Raw genomic sequence first — 25007 nt, 5'->3', positions numbered from 1 at the left:
TCTCCCTTTGTTCACCTTTTTTTTTCTCCTAATCCCCTACTATCAGTTCTCGGAAACCGTGACATTCCTGTTACCCCCTCGCCCCCCCCCCCCCTTTTGGCTTTCTCTGAACTCGAGCCATTCCCCCCCCCCCCCCCCCGCCTTGTCCTTCCTTGGAAATGCCCCCCCTTTCTTTCTCCTTCCAGTGCCAGCCTATTTTGTTTGCCTTGTTCTCATTTCCCTGTGCCACGCTGACTAATCCTCTTATCTGAGTTTTACAGGTCCAGCAAAGCGGAAAGTTGGGCAAGTTGGATAACGTTCATGATGTAAAAAATAGCGCACAGGGAACACACGGGACGGAAAGTAAACGACGCAGACAAGCGCTTGTCTGCGTCGTTTACTTTCCGTCCCGTGTGTTCCCTGTGCGCTATTTTTTACATCATGAATTTTACAGGTCCACCCAGCGCCTCCCCCCTGTTGCAGCCCCTTCAAAGCCTTTGTTCATTACACACCCCCCAGATATAAGTTTTTCCACTACTGCAGCTTAACGAATCAAGATTCACCTCCCTCCCCTTCCTGACACGCATCCCCTCTCACACCACTTTCCTTCCCCCACCCGGGGCCTTCCTCCTCGGAGCGAAGGCCCTATTTAATCCCTGCCAATGATGAACGCTTTGCCCAGACGAAGACAAGTCCCCTTGTCGAAACGTTGGCTCAAGCAACCTGAGGTTTTCCCCTCCCTTGTTCATTTTGTGATCGCCAAGGACCATCTACCACACCCTCTCTCTACCATTGTATACAGGTCGGCGTAGAGAAGAAAGTCACCTGACATGCGCAGTGCATATGACATATCACGAGCCTACAAATAATGAAATGCACAGCAATTAACATTCATTCTTCTTGTTCCGGCCATCATGTTGTCGAATGCCTTTCTTACAATGTGATACATAAATCGATATATTTAGAACTGCTTCATGTAATGTGATTTTATGCGTATATTTAGCTTTTATTTAGCTCATGTGTCAAGATGTCCTTCTCATCTAGTATTCTATTGGAAATACTTCCGTAGTTTGAGCGATAAACCACTGCCACGCTTACAACTTCACTATCGACCGAATATTTGATAAGTGGCGCTTTACATTTACATTCACTCAACACTAGGTATGACCGCGCGCGTTCTAGACTACCATGTTGCAATGAGGATGCGACAGCTCAGTAAAAAAAGAATGTTGGACAGCTCAAAGTCGCGCAACTTGAGAAAAGCTTTACTTTTGAGTATGAATGTATCGATGAGCATACTCTGGGTCCTTTACTGCGGAATGAAATTTTTCATTCATCCACAAGATATTTCATAAACGTATGAATTGAGTATTTCTGGTAGTCAGTTATCGCAAATGCCGTCGTGGTGGCACAGGGGTTATGGTGCTGGGTTGCTGACTACATATATGCAGGTTCAGTCCCGGGCCGTGACAGCTCTATTTCGATGGATGCGATAGGCCCGTGTACTGTGCGATGCCAGTGCATGTTAAAGAACCACAGCTGGTCGAAGTTTATCTGGAGACCTCCACTACGGCACCCCTCATAGCTTGAGTCTTTTTGGGACATTAAGCCTCACAAGAATGTGAAACCAATCAGGTATTGCAAATGTTTTGGCCATATCGCTGGCCAACAAATGCATAATATCAACAGTTACTATCGAAAGTCTTACTATTGACAGTCTTGCTATCGATAGCAGTACTATCAGTAGTAATACTATCAATAGCAATACTATCGATAGTAATGCTATCGATAAAACTATCAATAGTCTATCGATAGTTTTTTTACACTATCAATAGTCAATTTCCCGATAGTTTTGCATCACTACTTGATGGCCAGCACCGGACATCAAGGCACTCCACGTTTGACTTGCTGGACGAGCTGTTTCGATGCCTTTTTTGACTGGAGAAGCAGACTATGGAGTGGCTGTGCGACGAAGTCACCGATGAAATGAGAGGTGTGCGTGCGAGTGCGCTATCGGTGCGGCGACAGGTGCTGTGTGCGCTGCCGGCGGGTGTGTGTACCGGTGGCTTTCAAATCGCCATTGGTAATGAGGCGCACGTCGGCATCACACAACCGACGGTGAGCAAATGCATGCGGCAGGTGTCGGAGGCAATCTGCAAAGTTGGTGCGCTGAAGGAGTGGATTCCCGCGGTCACCTATGTGCCACAGCTACATACAAACAAAACATGCTTATGCTGGCAAAGAACTTTATTTTTTCCTGCAAATCGCATTTCGTGGTCATCTTCTGTTTCCCGAGGAAAAAAAAAACAGATTTTGTCATCGATCGTAAAAGCTGAACAACCCAGACTTCAACAAGTTGGCTTCGTCGATTTTTCTGTGCACTTAGGTCAACCGCATAGTAGCTTGATTTTAGATGCAGCATAAAAAAAAAAGCTGTTTTCACGCAAAGCAACTTGACGTTTCACTGCCGTCAGCACATCCCCGTGGCAGCAAAAGTTATCCACCAGCAAATTTAATAGTCCAACTTTGTATGCTTCTTGTTTTGCTTAATATTTTCCACCTTTAAACATAATGTTTCGGCAAAATAAACTATTAATTATTTTTATCGCTGTGCATTTCTCAAGTCTTTTTTAATAAAAATTCAGCAGATGATCCCCTGCCTGCAAGTAAATGCTCCTGGGGCGTTGCCCTGCTGAAATTGGCCGATTCCTCATTGTGTCAAGCGGCGACGTCACACTGTTTTGTCATTTTGACATCACTATCAATAACTTTTGACGGGATTTGTGATTGTTCCGTATACAATATTTCTGAAAGTTGTGCATACATAAATTTATATGGGCCGCGCTCCCGTTCCATACCCCCCCCCCCCGGGTTTCAATGCCTAGTTGTTTTAAATATACATCGCCTTCGAAATGACGCTTGATACTTTCAGTACTTGTTCTAGGGTAAATTTGGTTGTTATTCACGAAGGAACAGAATCATAGGTACCCTGCGAAATCATAATACTACTCTTAAAACCTTTGCTTCCATGGATTCCTAAGGGCTCTCTAAGCCTACTTTTCACCCCAGTTGGAACCGCCTGATGCAAACGCCACGTTTTTCGTGTAAACACCATGTTGGTATATAGGAAGCGAATGTTCAAACTCAAGGCCACCGCTGCAGCACAAAACCGGAACAGAATCTGGAACAGGATCCAGAATAGGATCCGGAACCAGAAACAACCATATGTCCGGCTAGTTTGGGAGAATGGTTTCTAAATTGCCCTGGGCTAGATGGACTGCGTGGATTGAGAGTGCATGGCAGTGATCGAGGATGTGCTTGAATGCCTGAGGTCGTGCTGTCTATGTGGGCTGTGCAGTGGCTCAAGGGGGTTTAACGTCCCAAAGTGACTCAGGCTATGAGAGACACCGTAGTGAAGGGCTCCAGAAATTTTGACCACCTGGGGTTCTTTAACGCGCATTGACATCGCACTGGACACTGGCCTATATGGCAATCTTCTCACTAGTAAAAGGGGGTTGGTGCGGAGGAAGTGCCATCAATGTTCGCCAAGATGCTTCAGTATTAGACAGACGAAACGACGCTATAATGACCAACGTAATGCAATTCCCGGTATGAATCCTACCCAGTTAGGAATCCATACTCTCCCACATATGTGGAATGCACAGGGCCCTACCTAACACGCGCTTGGGGCAATAACACGTTTCTTTTTCTGGATTACATTTTACGCATTCGCAATTGTGCACTCGTTTATCTGTGAAGTAATCCTGTTAATTCATCTTCAGAAACAAGTTCCGCATTCGCAATTTTTTCATCCATGCTTGATTACAGGCTTCATCTGTCTAGCATCCATCCCAAGGTTGTGCCACCGACCATTAAGAAGCAATTTTAAATCGCATCGGCCTTTTCATCGGCTCACAGTATTCTGAACGGATCAGAGTTATCTCCATTTAGAGAACAGTCGACTTATACACTCCTACATCCGGTCCCTGTCTCCTTTTGTATGTGCTACCTCTGTTGGTACCCGTGAATTTCATGAATTTCCTGGCACAATAATGGTGTTTCTCCACTTGTTACGTTGCCCAAGACATTCTAACAACACAAATGTCCCAAAGAATTGCACATTTACTCATGTTGTCCATGAGAAGAAACAACGCAGAAATTCGGTGAACGACGGAAAGGGACGGCACTAGCACTGTCTACCAAATGTTGGTTTCAAGTCTAGCTTTCTTGGATATCACTTTTAATCACGATGCAACTGTAGAGTGTTGTAAGATACTGTTATGAATATATTATTGGGAATGGTCTAACGTTCAGATTTGTAGAAAATCTGGATTTTAAAATTTGTCCTGTGCTTGCGCAAAGTGGTTAAGGCTACCATATAAAAACAATGGGTTCCATTTCTGTCAAAAATAGCAGAAAACTGAACACATCTCAGGGGAGGATTTGCAGACATATTGATTGTTAATATGTTATCTTATGATATCTAAAAAAAATTATTGGTGGCTTAGCATTGCTACTCAAGTAAAACTTGTTGCTGGGCGAGTTGGTGCATAGTCTCTTATAAAAGTTAGCGCAACACAAAAACAATCACAAGAAAGGAAATAAAGGACGACGCGCTAACAACTGAATTCTTTATTGAAAGACACACAGAATATATGGGTCATCGTCACGCCACCTATCAGAAATGTCAGAAGTCTGTAAAAGATGACAAAATGATAAAAGAAACCCTTTAACACAAGGTGAGTTAAAAGCGATAAGAGCAGTTGACTCTTTAAAAGAAAAAAAAAAAGATGTGACGCGGTGTATAGGGCCAAAATAACGTTTGAATGGAATCTGAAATGATGAAAGTGATATGAAAAAAGCCAGAATACATGACACACCATTTAACATGGCGGAAGAAGGGTTTTTAGAAAGATTTGCATGAGAAAGCAACGAATGTACGGGTATTGGCTTTTTTTTGCCGTGGTCTGTGGTTTTAGTGCTTGAATTCATTTTTCATATGTTACATAGTGTGTCATGCATTCTGGCTTTTTTCATATCACTTTCGTCCTTCAGGATTCCATTCAAACATGTTATTTTGACCCTATACACTGCATCACATCTTTTAATAAGGTGGATTGGTGAGCTAGTTGGTTCATGATCGTATAATCGAGCAGCAGAAAGGAAACAAGGATGTCGAAGAAACATACAGACGAGGACGATGCTGCTCCTCGTCCTCGTCTGTATGTTTCTTCGACATGCTTGTTTCCCTTCTGCTGCTCAATCATACAATCACACCTTTTCGTTTTCTTTTTGCTTTTAAAGAATCATCAATTGCTCTAATTGCCTTTAACTCACTTCGTGTTAAAGGGTTTCTTTTATCGTTTTATCAACTTTTACCGACTTCTGACGTTTACTGCAGCTGATAGATGGCGTGACGATGGCCCTATATATTCTGTGTGTCTTTCAATAAAGAATTCAGTTGTCAGGAGCACGTCGTCCTGTCTTCCTTTCTCGTGATTCTTTTTGTGTTGCGCTAACTTTTATCAGAAAATTGCATTGCTACGTGCGAAAAATTGCGGAAAAGCAGTTTTTGCATGTGGACTCCATCGCCATGTACCTAAAATCACGACTGAGGTGTTTACTGATGCAGAGGGCCAGTTATGCAACTTTCCGTTCCTCAAACCAAACAGAGTGTACAACGTTGTCAACGCCAACGCCAATCAACCCATAGAACACCAGTGGCCTATCGCTCCAACGCCGCGTTTCGGCCAAAACCTTGTCAACGCAAACGGAAGCAACAAACATCTCTGTGACTACCTCCACGCAGGTCAAAGCACTATTGAGGTGTCCACTGACCCAGGGAGCCAGTTATGCGCCTCTCTTTTGTGACTTTTGTGCACAGATGAAAGCTGATGAAGATGATCATGTGCATTGCACAGTGCGAGGGTGTGGCAGTTTAGCATGAGACATGACCGGCTGCGGCGATAGCATAGTGCTCTCGTGCAGTGGCCAGCGAAGCTGATCTGGTCATGTCACCGCAGATTCGATACTAATCGTGGCAATATTTGTTTCATTTCTGCAGGCATCTGAGAGGGTTCACAAAGAAATCGCCTTTTTTAGGATTGCCACTGAAGTAGTGCTTTCTCATTAAAATTTCGTCCATAAACAACTTCACTTTGAAAAAACTGCGCGTTACCAGAATTTCTGGGTATGATATCGTGGGGCTGCAATATGGTACTAATGTGAGCAAAATAAAGAGACTCCTGGCATCACATGCCAATCCGTGCCAAACTACATGCAAGCGCCGCCTGACAAAGCAATCCTTGCACCGGCTCGCCCGATCTCGAGCAGAGCGAAGCAGCGATCACGCTGCGCCAGTCTCAATATCAGCAGAGCTTCGTCAAGACGTGCTCACATTCAGTTTGGCATGGATTGGCACACGATGGCAGGGGTCACTTAATTTGCCCACGATAATACAAATACCTCAACATGTCATCTTGAGAGCAGAAACACCCAGCAACTTGGGGACTGCTGATATTGGCTTTATTGGTTCCCTCCATGGTTTATTTCCTCGTTTTGATGCGAAATCATTACTAGTCTCGTTGCGAAAACAGCCGGCGGCATGTGTGTACAAGCAGACGGTATGGACAACTCCACCAATGGCAAGAAAAATAGGGTGACGTCTTCATGGGGCACTATGAGGCACCTCTACTTCAACAATTCTATAAATGACGTTCGTCTGTATATTCTCGCCGCTGGCCGACCTACACCTGGCGCCAGTTTTCCCGACATTCGTATCAATACTGTGACGCAACCGTTCGTTGTACAGCGTTCCGGGTGGTGTCATGCGTGTGCGCGTGTCTGTCCGCCAATCCACCTAAGGACAGTAATGCTGTCGCATTCCGTGAAGTCTTGAGTGTGCTTCCCGAATTTTTTGTGACGTTCAGTATCATATTCTTGCAATAAAACCAGGGGATGATGGTCAGCGCCCGAGTCACTCCTTACAAAAACTGCGGTGCAATTCAACCTGGACTTGACTTAATTATGCCTCATTGCCCCTGTCTACAGAATTCCCTGGACATGAAAGCTGAAACTCAAAGTCAATTTTAAAGGAGGACTTACACTTTCAAGCAAAGCAAGAAGCATGCAGTATATGATAGCTGCTTGAGCTCCATTTAGCTCAGATTTTTGTAGCTTTTTCCAGGGCAATATGTTGAATGTTTACTTCACCTGAAATTTATTGTTGACACTATGTTGATGTGCATGTTTTTTTTTTTTTTCAGTTTTCTCACCTTGCAAGCACAGACCTCTGCACTTCTACTGAGAAAGCTCCTGAAAGGTTTACATAAGTTCTGCTTCATAGCTAAATCTTTCTTACCATCTAAAATGGCCAGAGTGGTCACCAAACAAGCGTGCATCATGCACCCCATTAATTCAGGATGAAAGCTCCCTCCCCCCTGCTTGTGCTTTTCAGCAATGGCAAAATTATCCTCAAATAGATTACTGTGTGCATTCAAAAGAGCAATCTGAATTAACTGAATTTCATCACTCTCACATTTGAACAGAAGACAACAGGCTGCTTTGTGATACAGAAATCTCTTTGCCTAAAACTGAACCACAAAGTGCATGCATTGACTGACCTGCTTTGGCCTCGTCTAGTGAGCTGGCAGACAGCTTAGCAGCTGCACTACGGCGAAATCCATTGGTCTTCCCAGAAGATAAGCTTCCCACATTGAATAAGGAGAAGGACTGCTCGAGAGGTGGCCTCGTGACTGGCCTCTTGACGGGAAGCGTACCACGGCCGCCCGTCTGACAGATGGCATTCGCCGAGAGGTCAGCCACCCGTGCAACGGACACCTTCACAACAGGCTCATCTCCTTTGCTGCCGCTGTGCACGGCTCCTCCTGCTGCAGCCGGGGCCGTGAGCTTCAAGGCTTCTGGTTTGTTGATCTCGCCCAGTAACACTGAAATTTGCACACAATTAAGACGCATCGCCAGAGGAACCGCAAATACAGTAAAACCTCGCTTACCCGGATCTCGATAACTCGGAAATTCGGTTAACTCGGACACGCACCGCGGTCCCGGCAAAAATGTGTGTAGTTCAATGGTGTTAAACGCTTGTTAACTCGGCAGCATTTAGCTGCGTATCGGTTAACTCCGACAACCGCGGCGAGAGATGCGATGATGACAGTGAGAGAGCGATCAGTGGCCAGGTGGCGCTAGCCACCACCCAGCGCACTGGTCGAGCATCCAGCCATCCAGCAACCACTAAAAGTTGCAAAGGACGACGGGACGGCTTGCTAGGCTTACTTTGTCACCGGATCTACGCACATGCTGCCCTGCCCATTCGACCCACGCTACGCCTACGCTGCAGCTGTATTCTTTTGCGAGTGTGTGAAAAGCCGTGTCGTGTGCGGACCCGTGGCCATTGCGTTCGACTTCTGGTGCGTGCTGTCACTGCCGCCACATCTACGCCAACGCTGCAGCTGCTTTCTTTGAGTTGCGAGTGTGACAAGCCGCATTGCGCGCGGACTGGTGCATGCTGTCTCTGCCGTCACGCTTTGCTGTTATGGCGGCCGTCCCCCCAGCGAAGCGGCAACAGCAGCCAGCCAATAATTTAGAAACGAAGGTTGATATTAAAGGAGGTCGGTGAAGGCGTTTCTCGGCAAGAGATAATGAAAAAGTATGGGATCAAGCGAAGCACACTGAGTGACTACGTGAAGAACAAAGAAAAAATTCTCGAAGCATTTGACAGCGGCAAGTTCACCGGCCCAGATGAAAAAAATCTAGCTGGTTTCAATTGGTTCTAACTGGTTTCAGCTGGGATCAGTTGGTCCCAGCTGGGACCAACTGGCCAGCAGTTGGGACCAACTGGCCAGCAGTTGGGACCAACTGGCCAGCAGTTGGGACCGATTGGCCTGCAGTTGGTGCCAACTGGCCTGGAGTTGGGACCAATGTGCCTGCAGTTGGGACCAACTGGCCAGCAGTTGGGACCAACTGGCCTGCAGTTGGGACCAATTGGCCTGGAGTTGGGACCAACTGGCCGGCAGTTGGGGCCAACTGACCGGCAGTTGGGGCCAACTGACCGGCAGTTGGGGCCAACTGACCTGCAGTAGGGGCCAACTAGCCTGCAGTTGGGGCCAACTGGTCCCAACTCAAATCCGCATAACTGCATTTTGATTTAAGTTAAAAACGTGGTTTGTCCTGACTATTACCTCAATCCTGTTATTGATCACCTGTGTTTAAAGACACTTTTTCAGATCTTGCAATAGAGCATCAAAAAGCAGGCAGAAATTATGCACACTGGACATGCAACAATTCACATCTGAAAGGAAAAACTGTAAACCAAGATTTATTTCAAAATTGACACAGCAGACTTTATCATTAGTGAAAGTTTGATTTTATAGCATATATGCAAACAAAGCTAGAGCATATTCACTGCAAGACAGCATACAGTAACAGACAGTAAAAAATCATCTCGACTCTAGACAGCAACATTGCCTTGGAAGTCTAGATTAATAAACAATTGTCCCCGTTACATTTCATTTTTATCAGAAATGATGAGGATAGGCCCGGCATCAATCTTCACGTCAGAAATCTTGAGTACCCCACACACTTCATGATCGGCTCGGTGTGGAGTCGAGGTATCGTTTGTGAGGCCGCATTATGCTGTTTCGATAACGCGACTAGGAGATCAGAACAGATTGCAAAACAGACATCAAAACATGCATCAAAACAATCAAAATAAACCATGCACGGAGCACACTTCAACGCGCGGCCATTCTGATTCGGATATGTGGCTTTCCCTTTGTATCGGGCGGTCCTTACAGACAAAAACCTCAGAAAGTGCCCTAGCCTATTTTGGAGTCTTCCTCGTCTTCATGGAGATTTCTCTCCACAATGTCAAACGACGTTTGGTTGTTTTCACCGCCAATGCTGATGTTGATGTTGATGCGGCTGTGGATTTCGCCGATGTCTCCCCAAAAAGTACAATTTCTAAGCATATTCTAACAAGTATCTTTATACGGTTGCTGCAAAACCTCACGACAAATACGAAAAGTACTTATATTTTTTTTTTGCGTATTTGGTGCGACATCTCGCATTTTGTCTGGCATCGCTCAACCTCGTTGAAACTTGAACATAACCAGCGGTAGCCATCGCCATGGCTGTCACTGGCCGCACTGGCTGTGTGTCGTCGCGTCTAGTGATTTCCCTAATATATTGTGAGCAGCAGGTATGTTTTAGGTTCTTTGCCCCATGTTTGCCTTAATAAGATTCCTCGCGGATATCGACAAGAAGCCGCACGTGGTGCCAGCGTCCGATATTGAAGACTTTCGCCCGACGACAACAGAGGATTTCGGCGAGTCTGTCTACTTGGTCTTCTTGACAGACAAAGAAGGGGACGGAGAAGACACTGGCTACTACGTCGCGCAGGTCCTCTTACTAGCCGGTAAGTTTTACCCCTGTGTCAAGACCCGGCACTCTGACAGTGGCTTGGCGTTCTGTTACTGATTCTAAAATCGCGAATCCCGCCTGCGGCGGCATTTCTTTTAAGAAATGCAAAAACGCCTGTGTACTGTGCGATGTCAGTGCACGCTCAACTATCCAAGGTAGTGTAAATCAGTCCGAGCTCTCCACTATAACTTCCCCCATAGCCCACGTTTGGAATGTAAACACCACGTACTGTACACACTATGTGACGTGTCTATCGCACTGGCATAGACAGAATCAGACATTCAGCGCGCTTCGGCGTTCGAGTAATTGCCTGAGCGGATTGTTATTTTAGTGAAGCGCAGCAGCCAGCACCAGCAAGAACTTAATTCGCGCTGCGATAGGGTGTCATACACGTGTAGCTCTGGTTCGACCAAGCCAAAGCATGCTTAATGGTATCAATTCCTTTACCTACTAGAGAACTGAAATTAAGGGCATATTGCGATCGGAATAGAAAAATACGTGTAGGCTGCAAAAACACGGACATGGAAGTGGATTACGTGGGCCAAGCAAATATGAAGCAAAAGACATGGTCTGTTTTATTTAGGTTGGCTTGTTTTCGTTGCTGCTTCCCGTGGCGTGAGATTAAAACTAGTGCAGATGTGTGTGCACACTAGTTAGCTGAATTTTGGTGCATCCCACCAGCCGAACTGCCGTGGCTGCTTCTGTTAGCGTTTTTGGTAGGTCATAATATATTTCATCTGTTTCAATTATCTGCATAATTGTGAATGGCCTCAGAAAGGGTCAGTGCTGATCTTGAGGTAAAATTTCAACCATTTTAAGTGTTAACTGTCTGCTGAGCAGCGCACTAGTCGGGCAATGTATGACTGTGATTGCTCACTACTTCAAGAAGCATAGCTGTTTATTTTGAATTATTTGGCCCTTTTACTACGCATGCTGTATCGTACATAGATAGCCATAAGAGATTAAATATCCTTGCATATAGTATTTTTTAATGTTCTACAATCTCATTTTCCCTTTCCTCTGTAAAATTTCACACAGCAGGCGATTCCAATTGTATTTGTAACTCGCGGCTGCATTTGTGCCTTGTGTGACAATTTTTATGGAATGTAGGGCTGGAATTTTGCATTTTCTCATGTTGCTGCCCTTCCCAACTATTTAGTTTGGGAAGGCATACATACGCCTGCAAGACTGCTGCATAATGTGCACGTTGACTTTAAAGTTTGTTTTTTTCTGTAATTTTTAGATACAGTCTGGCTGTGCGGCTTCCAAAAAGGCGTGGATGTGGAAGGGACTGTGGCCATCATCCCGGGACTCCTGACCGAGAAGGTTTAGGATGTGAAAAAACCTCTCCTCAGGAAGCTTGGAAGCACCTAAGTGCATGCCAATAAATAGTTTTGACACTTTTCATGCTGTGGGCAGTGTGTGCTGACTGGAGGATCACTGCCTGCCTTTTGAGCGGCTTTCGAGCAGCCTCGGTGCACTGTGGCAAAAACAGCACCAGTAGTAACCATAACCAGCTGGCAACTGGTCCCAGTTGGGACCAGTTTGCAATGGGTCCCAGCTGTTGGGACCAGTTGAACTGGTTTATGGAGTAATTCCCTATTGGGACCAACTGGCAGTGGGTCCCAACTGGGCAGCTGGGACCCACTGTCAGCTGGTCCCAGCTGGGAATTATTCCATAACACAGTTGAACTGGTCCCAGCTGGCACCAGCTAGGACCAGTTGTAATTTTTTCATCTGGGGGAGCAAGAACAAGGCTCAGGACGGAAGCGCATCCGGCTTTAGAAAATGCGTTGCTACGATGGATCGCAGATATGCGCAGCGGGCAACTTCCTTTGAGCGGGCCACTGATCTGTCAGCAGGCTGAGTGATACGCAGTGAAAATGAATGTTGACTCTTTCAGTGCGTCTGAAGGATGGTTCGCACGCTTCAAAGAAAGACATGGATTGGTCTTCAGGAACGTATGTGGTGAGAAGGCAGCGGTAGATGAACGTTGCATCACTGATTGGAAGTCGACCGAGCTTCCCCGATACCTGGCTCGTTATGAACCTGCCAACATCTTCAACGCCGATGAAACGGCACTTTTTTTCAAGGCCTTGCCGAACAAAACGATCACGTTCAAGGGTGACCCGTGCGTTGGAGGCAAGAGGAGCAAAGAAAGGATAACTGTGCTCCTCGCCACAAATATGTAGGCCACGGAGCGCCTACCACTTCTTGTGATAGGTAAAGCAAATCACCCTAGGTGCTTTAAGAACGTTCGCCGCCTGCCTGTAGAATACAAAGCTAACAGAAAGGCATAGATGACCATGGATACATGTCAAACCTGGCTGCGGCAGCTCGACCGCCGCTTCTCCACCAAAAACCGCAAGGTTTTGTTTGTCGTAGACAACTGCAGCGCACACACCAATGTGACAGGGCTGGAATGCATCGAGCTTGCATTCCTGCCGCCAAACACGACAGCTGCTCTACAGCCGCTGGACCAGGGCATCATCCAGCACGTAAGGACGAAGTACAGACGGCATGTGATGGAAAGGATGCTGCTCTGCAAGGAGGCTGAGCGAGAATATGACATAAACCCCCTCAGCGCGGTCCACATCTTAGCTCATGTCTGAAGCAACACGTCGGCGGAGGTCATTGCGAACTCCTTCAGGCACAGCGAGTTTGTCCGCCCTGACGACTGTGATGTAGATGTGTCTCCCGAGGACGTGGAAAGGATGCGTGACGAAGCAACAGACGACAGGAGCTTGGAGTTTCTCCTGCCTGCTGATGTCTAGCTTGCCGACTACATTGCCATTGACGATGGTGTTGCTGTGGCTGGCCAGCTGACTAACAATGACATCATATCGGAAGTGCTTGGCGTGGAGGAGAATGAGTATTCCGATGATGACAATCCAGATCAGCCGCTGCGACGTCGCACTGTGCAGGAGGCCGCCGAGGCTCTCGTCATTCTAGAGGAATTCTGCGTACTAGAATCCCGTGACAGTGAGCGTGCGAACCATCACCTGATGGGGTTGAAAAAGATTGTTTTAGCGCAGATTCCGGCGACAAAACAAACGTAAATAACAGTTTTTCAAGCAATAAAGGTATGTTCATGCTATGTACATTTGTTTCTCGTTTTCTTGGTACATTCAATAATCCAGAATTCGGTAACTCGGACATTTTTCCCAGTCCCGTGAGATCCGGGTTAACGAGGTTTTACTCTATGACTTAAAAGGTAGCAGCAGCTGCCAAAATAAGATAACACAAGACAGCTGATGAAAAAGAGCCCATGATAGGATATGCTACTTTTGAGGGCAATGAAAAAAAACTATTCAGGAACATTAACTTGATCGGGTGCAAAAAATAAGGTGCAGTAAACCACATCACAACCTGATTTATTACTACCAAAAGGGAAGAATGTTAAGAGAACAAGAAAACAAAAAAAAAACATTGCAACCACTTTGTACATCTGTGTTCGGTTCATTTTATCAGTCATGTCGTCAACCACCCTCTTCCAACAAGCGAAATCTCCTTCAGCGTGTTCACATACACAGATATCTTACAAAACGAAAACATTGATGAATGTGTCTCACAAAGCTTTCAAGGTTAACTAATTAGTTCTATCTTGCACCTGGCACATATATTTGCAGCTTAACTCGGTCACACAGCGGCCAAATTCTATTTTACTTGCAGCTTGCAAAGTGCTATCCAGCTGAGAAAGCAGTCACTTAAGCTGCTTTTCTAGATATCTACCACAAGAATACTTTTGCAATCATCTATAGAGCACAATATACCTCTCCCAGCCCGTGTCACCAGCGCACGTGTTTGTGGCCTGGTGGGCAAAACATGTGGCTCCTGACAACATGTTGCAGCAGGTGTGACGCGTGCCAAGGAGTCTCTCATCGCAAGAAAGAAGGCGGCGGGGAACGCTCAACACATGCAAAAGCAGTTCAGAAGCAATAGTGCACGATTTTGTTCTTTAGGGCCCCGCCCATCTGATGTCACACTGTTTACACAAGGGAGAACCCTATTAAGGGCCACATTCTTCTAGGGCAAGGTAAGTGCTGATCTGCAGCACACAGTGTGCAAATTTAACAGAAACCTAGACATTAATGCTGTATTCGTATTCAATGCTTTAAAAGCCACCACAGATTTTACTGACAATGTTTTCTTAGTAGCCTGACATCCACATCTTGTCCTTAGTTAGACCAGGAAGAGGAGGAAAATGTTTTAAAGAAAATGTTGCGGTAACTATGCCACTTTGGGTGGACACAAAAGGAGGGAGAGAGAGAAATATGCATCTCCAGCAATGCACACAATGGATGCTAAGGGTTGATGTTATCATTGGAAGCTGTCTCTGGATGTTATCTTCTGTTAGTGTGGCTTGGTAATCAATGTTAAAATATAGTATGAAAAAAATTAAAAGTAATGCAACAACAAAAAGCTTTGCATTAGTTCAGTGTGTTCAATGTTTTCTACAATGAAAAAGATTCGGCAAGTCGCAGATTTTAAGTTCGTACTGACATTTCTGTAAATCTGACGGAGCAATTGGCACTCACTCTGCTCGACTAATAGAATTGGTGCGCCGTCCTCCTTGTTTTTATCACTTTCTACACCCCTGCCCAGCTCGTCAACACAAATCTTGAAGATAGCGGTGTGGTCTAAAAGGAAACAAGAAAAGCATGCATATTAACTGTCACCAACTCCACTGCCTGAAAACCATGCTAAACATATAATTCAAAGTACAGGCAATGAAAGTAAATTGAACAAGAGGAAGAAAGTCAACGAGAAACTTTCTGCAAGTTGCACACACAGCTGGAAATACAATTATGATTCAAAGGGCAAACTAACTCGAAAACTATTGGCACCAAATAGAACTTATTGGTTTTCATATGTGTTTTTAAGCTGAGTTCTTTTTGTACTGGGATGCCACATCTGACCTTTAAAAGGTTTCTGCACTCTTTTTTTCAATATGCATCTGAACCAACTCGACCAGCTGAACTATCTAGTGGGTTTCATTCCTTATCTTCTATTTCTGGAACTTTAGAAGACGAAAATAGTTTTACTCAGAAGTCTTTATTCAATACACCTTTCGCTCATGCAGCGAGCCAAGTTTTGGTACATTTAGCGAAGCGTTTTTTTTACACCACTGGACCCTGCCTCGTTTCACAAAGTCCATCGTCAGTTTTATTCGCCGCAGATATTGCTTCTGCCAAAACGTACGGAATCTATTTTTGTCTAAATTTTTTGTTAGAAACCAGCTTAAGTGACTATTCCTGGCGCCTATGAAGCCCTTTTTTTTCGTTCAGCTTTTGTCTGATAATATGATACCTTTGTGTGAGAGTTCTTTTCGGTAGCTAGACCTAAAACTTCGAGCAAGACACCGGCGAGGTCCCCGCAGCAGTTCTTGCCTGTTCCCATTTGCTGTCACGACTAATATAGAAAAAGAAAATCAGAAGGAATGTCCAGAGCACTCACGAAGTCCCGATCGATGGCTGGCACAGGAAGTCGGATGGCATGCACGGGGGCACCTTGGCACACGGCAGTGCTTGTTCCTGGTCCCAATGCGATGCCAGTGCCAGGTAAGGAACAGCTGCGAGTTAGCACCACGAGTCACCCAGCCCGTGCTATAGCTCTCTATTGCTGAAGCATAGCTCGGAGTACGGCCGACCGGTCCACGTCCGCTTGCTCCGAGGACACGCCCTAGAGTAGGGTTGAAGGCGAAAAATATACTCTCAATTAAGAAGAAATTACACAAAGAATATATAGCAAGAGGTCCCATGATGCAAGACCATACGCGGGACCTACCGTTCTATTATCTGCCCCCCCCCCCCCCCCCTTGCCTCATGCGCTGATCCATCCTTCCATAGCACTCTCCCGCTGCCTGCGTGAAATGCCTTCGACGAACAGCCTTAAAACCATGCTTTTTTTATTTCAGAAAAACTAGAGACGTTTTGTATTTTATCATAGTCGCACGAGTGGCTAGGCCCGATTTGTTGTACAACTAAATTAATCGTCGTCTGCATATCCTTACCAATGACTCCGAGAAGTTAGTTATATTGGATTTTATGGCTGAAAACAACACAGACTATGATGCGCCAAACACAGGGTTAGAATGTCTTGTGTCAAAGGGGATACAGTGGAAACCCGCAATAACGAAATCGCCGGGGACAGCAAAAAAATTCACTTTTGCGAGAATTTCAGTGCCGCGAAAATGAGACAGAAAAGATAGTAAACAGCCCGCAAAAAGAAAATTTATTGCCAAAAGTCAGTTAGCTTGGTTTGCCGAGCCTTGCCTTGCAGCAACTTCATAGTTCTACTTTCACACTGCAAGAAGTGACCCATTGCCACGTCGTCGTCATGTGCGCCTAAAAATGACTGGATCATGTCGAAGGCGTCCAACACATTCCTTGGGCTTACCTTCTCTTCATGTTTATTTATTTTTATTTATTTATTTATCATCATACCCACAGCGCCATTGGCTGGCATTACAGTGGGGGGGTAGAAGAAAAAGTACACAAATGCCACCGCGTGCAGGTGGTTACAAAAAAAAAAGATAACAATGAGATAGAAAGAACACGGAATTATTATACACAAAAAGATGTCACAGCATGGAAGAAAATGAATCATTTGATAATATGGACACTACTTCCTCAGGCAGCTTGTTCCATTCCGAAACCGTTTTGGGGAAAAAAGACATTTTAAAAAGGTCAGTCCGGCACCTGTATTCTTTAACTTTAAGTGAATTATCTCTACGTAAAGACACGTAATCAGGGTTGGCTATATATTTGGTTCTGTCTATTCCAGTTCTAGAATGAAATATATTATGAAATAATTTTAAACGCAGTACTTTCCTACGTTTTTGAAGTGAGTCCCAACCCAAAGATTTTTTCGCGCTCGTTACACTAAAATATCGCCCATAGTTATTGAAAACAAAACGAACGGCCAAATTCTGAACTCTTTCTAGCTTTTGAACGTCAAGCAAGGTTTTCGGATCCCAGACTGTGCAAGCATACTCAAGTATGCTTCTAACGTTTGTATTATACAGCAGTTCTTTAGTCTTTAAAGGGAAAAGTTTAGCGTTACGTCGCAGGAAACCTAAAACACGACAGGCTTTGGCAGTAACGAAATGCACGTGACGATGCCAAGACATTGAACTTGTTAAATATACACCAAGATATTTAAATTCCAACACTGAAAGCAGTCTGCTATTATTTATGTTATAAGTGAAAATATGGGGAACCTTCTTTTTAGTGAAACATATATGTACAGATTTTTGTAAGTTAATATGCATTCTCCAGTTCTCACACCACAGGGCCACTTTACACAAATCCTGTTGTAATGCATCGCAGTCACTTTGATCATTAATAATTCTATACAATACACAATCGTCCGCAAAAAGACGCATGTATGAAGAAATACCTGAAAAGATGTCATTCATGTAAATTATGAACAGTAATGGGCCCAAGACGGATCCCTGAGGCACCCCTGATGTTACAGCCACCTCATGCGATTGTTTCCCGTTGACAACAACACATTGACGCCTAACGCTCAAATATTCCTTTATCCACCTAATAACGTTCTCATTTATGTTGTACCAGTATAATTTTTGTATTAATAAGGAATGTGATACAACGTCAAAGGCCTTCTTAAAATCTAGAAAAATACAATCAACAGAATATCCCTTATCTAAAGCACTTGACAGGTCATGTACAAATTCGGTAAGCTGGGTGACACACGAGTAACCACTGCGAAAGCCATGTTGATTAGTATTTAATAATGAATGTATACTAAGATGATTCATAATACTAGTATAAAACACATGCTCTAAAACTTTGCATAATACACTGGTCAAGGACACTGGTCGATAATTTGAAACAACATTCCTAGGTCCCGATTTATGTATAGGTACAACATTAGCAAGCCTCCATTCATCAGGCAAGGAGCCTTCCTGTAATGACTTTGTGAAAAGAATTTGAAGGTACCTTGACAACGCAAAAGCGCAAGAAGAGAGCAGGATCGTGGATCGTGGACCTTGGTCCTCGGTGTTGTCGGTTTCACACACGCTGCTGATAATAGCCTCATCGGTCATTTCTTCATGAACAACTACGTCGGCATCAGCGCAAACGAAATGATCAACATTGCGGCCATCTGGAACAACGTAGTTGTCGACAGCACAGAGCGCACCCCATGCGTTGGCCAGCGATTGCGACACTGCGCTGGCAGCATAGTCATCATGAAGTGTGTCTTCATGCACGTTTTCATTTGGTGACTTTGAATCTGACTCTGAATCCGAGAAATGTGAAAAAGGTGTAATTTTTGAGGATCGCTGACCAATACTGAGCTGCTGGTAGAGGTAACAACTGCGATATGAGCAAATTTCTTGCCACAACTGCCTTGCAGCTGCCGCTGACCCAACATTGGGGTGCGGCTCGCCTGGCATCCGCTAGCTCCGCTGCCGAAGGCATCGCAGAGATTCACCATACTACAGTAAAAGCTCGTTAATTCGAACTTCACGGGACCGGGAAAAAAGTTCGAATTATCGAATGGCCGCGAAAAAACCGACAAGAACCGGCATTACGGTACATATACCGGCATTACGGTATATGTAGGGTATTTACTCGCGTAACGAACCCACTCACATAATGAACCCCCCCCCCCCCCCCCCCATGATTTTTGCCTAAGAATCTGAAAAAAAAAAAAAAGAAGCGTCAGTCGTTAACGCTTCCCTCCGTTTGGCACCGTCACGGCCCACAACGCATTTCTTGGCGGCGCGCCAAGATGCTGCGCAGCGATAAGTGTTATCGCTGCGCAGCATCTTCGCGCCGCCAAGAAATGCGTTGTGGGCCGTGACGGTGCCAAACGGAGGGAAGCGTTAACGACTGACGCTTTTTTTTTTTCCAGATTCTTAGGCGGGGGGGGGGGGGGGGGGGGAGGGGTTAGGTCCAGCAAGGGGGAAGCGAACTTTGGCAGAGTGCCAGCGCTTGTTCGGTTGTGCAAGCCTCGTTTTCAGTATGTTCGCCCCGTCTACTGCCACTCAAAAGCCGGCGTCTTGTTCGCGCTGAGCGCGTGCTTCCGTTGGCGTCCGACCGATGGGTGGAAGCATGGGACGACACTCGCAAAGAAAAAAAAAAGTTTTTCGCTCGTAATTTGTAGCGCCGGTCCGAAGTCATAGCCTTCATGGGCGTTGGCTGGGACCGCGCTGACAGTGCTTATCCGTATTTTCGAATTAACAGGGCTCGAATTAACGAGTATTTAGATGCGAGTTCCGGAGGTTGCGCGGAAAAGAGGGTAGGCAGCCGCCAGCGCGGTCGCCAACCCCTACCCTCCGGTGCCGCCGGCCACCGCGCCGGTGATGGTGCCATTTAAGCTTTACCCACTTTTCCAAGGTTTTATCTAGTTCCATCTTCTGTCCCCGTTTAGGACGTACACAGCTAACTATGCGGAGGAGGTGCTTTTTTTTTTTTTTTGGCCACATGCTGTGGGCCAAGCCGCCCAGACGCGATGGCGCGTAGTTCGAATTATCCGCAACGGAACCGACTCTCTTTCGAATTAACGGGCTTTTTTATACACAGATCTCTATGGAGCTTGGCCGGACCAAGTAGTGTAGTTCTAATTATCCGAAAATTTGAATTATCGAGTTTTGAATTAACGAGCTTTCACTGTATTACTTTGTTGAGCAATGATGCTGTTGACACTAAAGCTATATGTGAAGAGTAGGCCTTTTATTATAGCGCAGGCGACTTCCGAAGCGCCGGCCGCTGCGGCTTCAATGCAAAACAGGCTATAGGCCTAGCGAAGACCATGGCAGCCATGCAGCAGCAGAGTTCGTCGCCCAGAGTGCCCGCGAGCGGTGCCGTTGCCAAGAGCTCCCAACATAAGCAGGCATGCTTTGTCGCTGCTCGAGTACAGCTGGCAGTCCTTCTGATAACAAGGCGATCTTTTCTTACAAGCAGCGCTCAGGCACTGCTGCCCGGCGGCGAAGTGTGACACCAGTTGTGGGCGTAACTTGGGTAGAGCGGCGCAGCGATGCTTACTGGCATTTTGCAAAGTGCTTCACATCCTCACGCGAACCCACGAAGGCGATATTAGCGTGCGACTGTGCGATCAAAAAAATGTCGATGTTCTCATTGGAATCAGATTCGTCAAAATCCGAGCTGCTGGGACTAGCCATGCCGTTATTTGTTTTCATGCGCTGGTCAGCACGTATGTGAGAAAGCAGATGAGGCAGCAGTAGCTGCGTCACAGCTTTCAAGGCCCACGTGACCAGGCAAAGTAGTTGAGCCTCCTAGATAATGACATCACTGTTCGACTCTGCGTTCAGAAACTGAAACCGAAAATCGTTTACCTAAAAATGCGATTGTTAAGCTAGAAGCCTACGGCACCAGTAGCTACCGTATTTACCCAATTCCAACGCGCCCCCGATTCCAACGCGCACCCAATTTACGGCACCAAAAAAAAATAAAAAATTCAAGCCCCGATTCTAACGCGCGCCCGATATTGGTAATGAAAAAAAAAAAACTACAAGCCCCGCTTCTAACGTGCAAGTGACTTCCACGAATGAAAATAATTTGCAACCGTTTTTATATTTTAAGGGGAGATGCGGGTGAAAAAAACCGCGATTTTTTTCGATAAAGTCGATTTTGTATTTTCTTGCATTTTGTATTCCCCCAAGCCTCTTCTTTTATGTGTAAAAAAATCAAAGCCGATAATCAATGGGAAGTTAGTAAAGAATACAATTAAAGCACTCGCGGTGGCTCGCGAAAGTGCGAATTTGACCGAATTTCGGGAACGCGGCATTTCGCTCCACGGCGTCGCCCGCTCTTGAATATTCGCGGGGAAGTAGGCCTACCCATCATCTACGAGAAGCCACTTAGGCAGCGGCGCATTCTTGATAAAAATACGAAAAAAAAGATCGTTTCCCGCCCGAGTCGAGCGTCGCAACTGGCCCTTCAAATCACGTGGCACGATCGGAGCCGTTCCATTGGCTACGAGCATTCCACCGCACGGTCGGGCGCAGACGCTCTTTCTTCGTTCTGCCGCCACCGAGACGTGAACCAACGCTTCTGCCCGGGTTTTTCTCCTATCTCCGCTATGGATGTGACTGAGAAACGAGATTTTCGCTCACGCAATTTCCTGACAAAGCATCAGTATAAAGGAAGACGCCCCAAGCGCAAGCAGAGAGCTCAGGTTAAGGGAGGTTCGTCTGCTGCTAGGCGTAACTGCGGCAACGGCGATGCTTCTTGCGGAGCATCCATGACTTCGTCAGTGCGTCTGAGCGAAAGATAAAGATCTTCGACTGTAAAAACGACCGCGGGAGCGCTGTTATCTGTGAGATCGGCATGATGCACGACCTCGTCAGCGGCGCGGCGTGCCCCGCCTGCGGACGATGTAATCTCTGTCAGAGAGTCGGCCGCAAAACAGAAAGGAGTCTCATCGTTTTTGGAAATTTACCGCCGAAATGACGCGTTTCCGACAACCGTTGTTCCATCAACATATTCTTCGATCCGCGTATCTTGATCGTGCAACGGCAGTGATGAGGCGTCCGCCCGCGGCAGTGCACGGGATACCGTCGCCGTGAACGCGGTCCGTGGTCGCTGAGCACGCGACCAATGACAAGCGCCACACCGGTTGAAAACGGCTCCTGCGACGCAGAAAACGACGAGCAAACGTGCTCCCATGTTTCCAGCAGTTAGTGAGCTCCCACATCGTATAATGGCGATGACGATGGGCAGCTATGGGGCAGTTTCGGTTTGCACTCGAATCCAACGCGCATGCGATTTTGAGACGTATTTTCCCCGAAAAAAGGTGTGCGTTGGAATTGGGTAAATACGGTAATTTCTCCCTACCGTGTCCGTCTGGAGGGGTTAGGAATGGTGACAGCGCGTCGCGCGCCTCGGACGCTGTCCAAGCCGTGGGAAACGGGGAGCAGTATTGGTTGAAATTGGGCGAGAGCAGAGTTAATAAAGCTCCGCCCAATTATCGAAAGTATTAAAACCCGCTGCAACAAAGAGAGGAGCGCGCCGAGTCTCAGTCTCGGCCACTTTTATACGGCCATTCTTTTAAACAGCCTTTTTTAGAAAGCCTTTTTTTAAACCACCTTTTTCTCTAAGTTCTTGTATTTTGTTCCAGTCTTCAATAAACTAGTTTTGTTGTCAAGAAGTTTGGAGTGGCTGCCCCAACCGGCAACGTGTCGCCGGACGAGCGTACGAAGACGCAAAGCGCTTCGTGCCATTGCCATTCGTCGCATCGAAGTGCTGAAGTTAACTGCGATATAGCATGCTTCCTTGAGCAATAAGAAACATTTGAAACAAAGATCGCGCCAACTACAAATTTGGTGTCTCCACTCCTTTAAGAAACCTGAAAATACTTAAAAAATCAACAACTGCTTGAATCACCTAAAAGCAGAGCTCATGGGATGTAATGGGATGAATTCATTGTAGAATGTCTTCAAATACTTTTTTTATAAGTTGTTAAAGTTTTGTACATGAAATTAAAATGATGTTTGCTGTGAGTTCACCCTGAGTTGGCCTGAGTTGTTTTGCAACTACATCAATCTTCTCGATATCTTTGCCGATGACTCCGAGAAGTTCAGTGGGCAGATCTGCAGCTAAGGGTATTCTAATTTCTTTGGTTGTTATTACTGAAAAGTGCTTAAAAGACTACAGTTCCATGTTTTCTTCTAATGATGTATTAGACGGTAGTATACATTCATCACCACGTGGTGCTCGGCTGCGACCACAAAACTTTGGCTTTCACTTCATCGGCCAATTGATGGCTGTGGCGCGAAATGTGGCTTAGGTCACGTGAGGCACAAAAAAACCTAAAATATCGTCGCTGGTGCGTCCTTTGTAGCCTTTCGGCTGTCGAAGCAAGAGGATTAAGCATTGTAGAGGATGAAAACCACGTATCAGTGATTATATTGCAGTTTTTTTATGCCTCGCATGACCTAAACCCACCTATGACGTCAAAGCCATTGTTCAGCTCAGGAAACCGGAATCGAAACAGCATTGCAAGAGATTCAAGTATGATTTATTTAGCGGCCACAGGAGAATACCACAAGGTGATGCATGTATACTAATGTCTAAGCCATCGTTTAAAAGAAGAAAACACGCAGGCAAAAATTTTGGTGTCTATACACCTTTAAGCGTAGCATGCACGAAACACAAGTGATTGTAGCTACCTGCTCACACTGACTGATGCACATGCACGCATGCGCACAAGGACGTTTCGCTGTGCCAACACACATGACACACACACGCACGAAACAACTTCGATAAATAATAACACAACACTCCACCGACTTACTAGCATGGGTGCCATATCAAACTACAATAATCCCTCGTTATAACGAAGTCAGCGAGACGGCGAAAAAATTCGTTATAAGCGATAATTCGATATAAGCGACTGCTCGAAAAAAGCTAAAAGAGTCGAGATTTAATTGCACCACAACTGCGAGAAAGCTGGCGGATGACGCCGAGCGACGTCCGCCAGCTGCGGCAGTTGCTAGGCACCGGCTCAAGGTCGGCCTCTGTGCCTCGTCGGAGCACCGCGCAATCGAAAGTTCGTGGCCAATGTAGTTTTCGCTAAAAAATTTGCTCGTAGCACAGTTGTTACTTCTACCAGCAACTCAGTATTGGTCAGCAATCCTCAAAGATGATACAGTTTTCAAATTTCTTATACCAGAGTTTATTATCTATATCAAGAACGAGCTTTAGGTCATTTTTGTGATCCAGACGGGATCCAGGCTGATCGACAGGCCGGCAGGCTCGGCTTACTTCACGTTCACACAAGAAAATACAAAGCAGCCATGCTACCTAAAGTCTGCCTCCTAGATTCGAGCAACGACAGCATGCCTGTGCAAGAGTGGAGCTTTCGGCAACGACGCCGCCCGCAGGAACGCCGGGTGACAAACTACGCATTGGCTCCCGCTTCCTGTCGTTGCTTTCGCTGCGAGCGGCCCGTCGTTGACATCTAGCAGGTTGGATGCAGGCAGCGAGCTGCGATGGGACGTTGCAGCGCCGTTCGCAACTTGGCGCCGAGATGAATCGCGCTCGCTTTTCACACACGTGTCCCCGCCGTAACAACAAAATACAGTCACCCTACCACGCATTTAGAACATTTGTCTAGTCAAATGGCGCGAATCGAGCATGACCGGCCACTTTCCGCATCCAAGACACCACAGTTTTCTGGCATCGCAAAGCGCGAGGAAAACTTTATTTTCGTGTGGGTTCTGTCACGGGGAACACCAGGAATGTGCTTCCGACTGAGATTAACGGTTCGGGTGCGCTGCATCATGGAATTTGGCCCCGCTGAGCAGGGGACACTCGGCACTCTTCGTGCCCATCACTAGGCAGGGCAAGGATCGTGGGTTTGGTACTTTTGTGGCCTGTTCTATGCCTGCATGGGTCTAATTCGTCCACGGTATTAATTTGGCACTGCATGCGCAAAGGGTCGCCGCCACGGCGGCGATGCCTGCACTCGGCGGCGGTGATGCCTCCACTCGCCACTTCGCTCTAAGCGGGTCAAGCTCTTCGTGCACTTCGAGCAATGCGGCTTAAAATGCATGCGCTTGGGTCAGGACCGAAAGAAATTTCGAATAAAGCGATATT

At 46.1% G+C, this 25007-nt stretch overlaps 1 protein-coding gene and 1 long non-coding RNA gene across 2 annotated transcripts in view; one reads left to right on the top strand and one right to left on the bottom strand.

The window, feature by feature from the left end:
• LOC149354216 (uncharacterized) overlaps positions 1 to 25007 on the bottom strand; it is a 54119-nt gene that overhangs the window by 10078 nt on the left and 19034 nt on the right. Inside the window, exons 4-6 of the mRNA XM_089583172.1 lie at positions 15874 to 16098; positions 14955 to 15056; positions 7602 to 7925 (exon numbers count right to left, since the gene is read on the bottom strand). Coding sequence (XP_089439298.1) covers positions 7602 to 7925; positions 14955 to 15056; positions 15874 to 16098 — 651 coding nt within the window. The remainder of the gene's footprint in view (positions 1 to 7601; positions 7926 to 14954; positions 15057 to 15873; positions 16099 to 25007) is intronic.
• On the top strand, positions 9798 to 11821 carry LOC149354217 (uncharacterized). The gene is made up of 2 exons (XR_016289637.1): positions 9798 to 10411; positions 11660 to 11821. It is a non-coding gene; the product is annotated as an uncharacterized LOC149354217 (long non-coding RNA).

Source organism: Amblyomma mixtum, chromosome 3 (assembly GCF_055824585.1).
Source record: "Amblyomma mixtum isolate Tamu chromosome 3, ASM5582458v1, whole genome shotgun sequence".
Classification (NCBI taxonomy): Eukaryota; Metazoa; Arthropoda; class Arachnida; order Ixodida; family Ixodidae; genus Amblyomma; species Amblyomma mixtum.
This window is presented reverse-complemented; position numbering and strand designations above follow the sequence as displayed.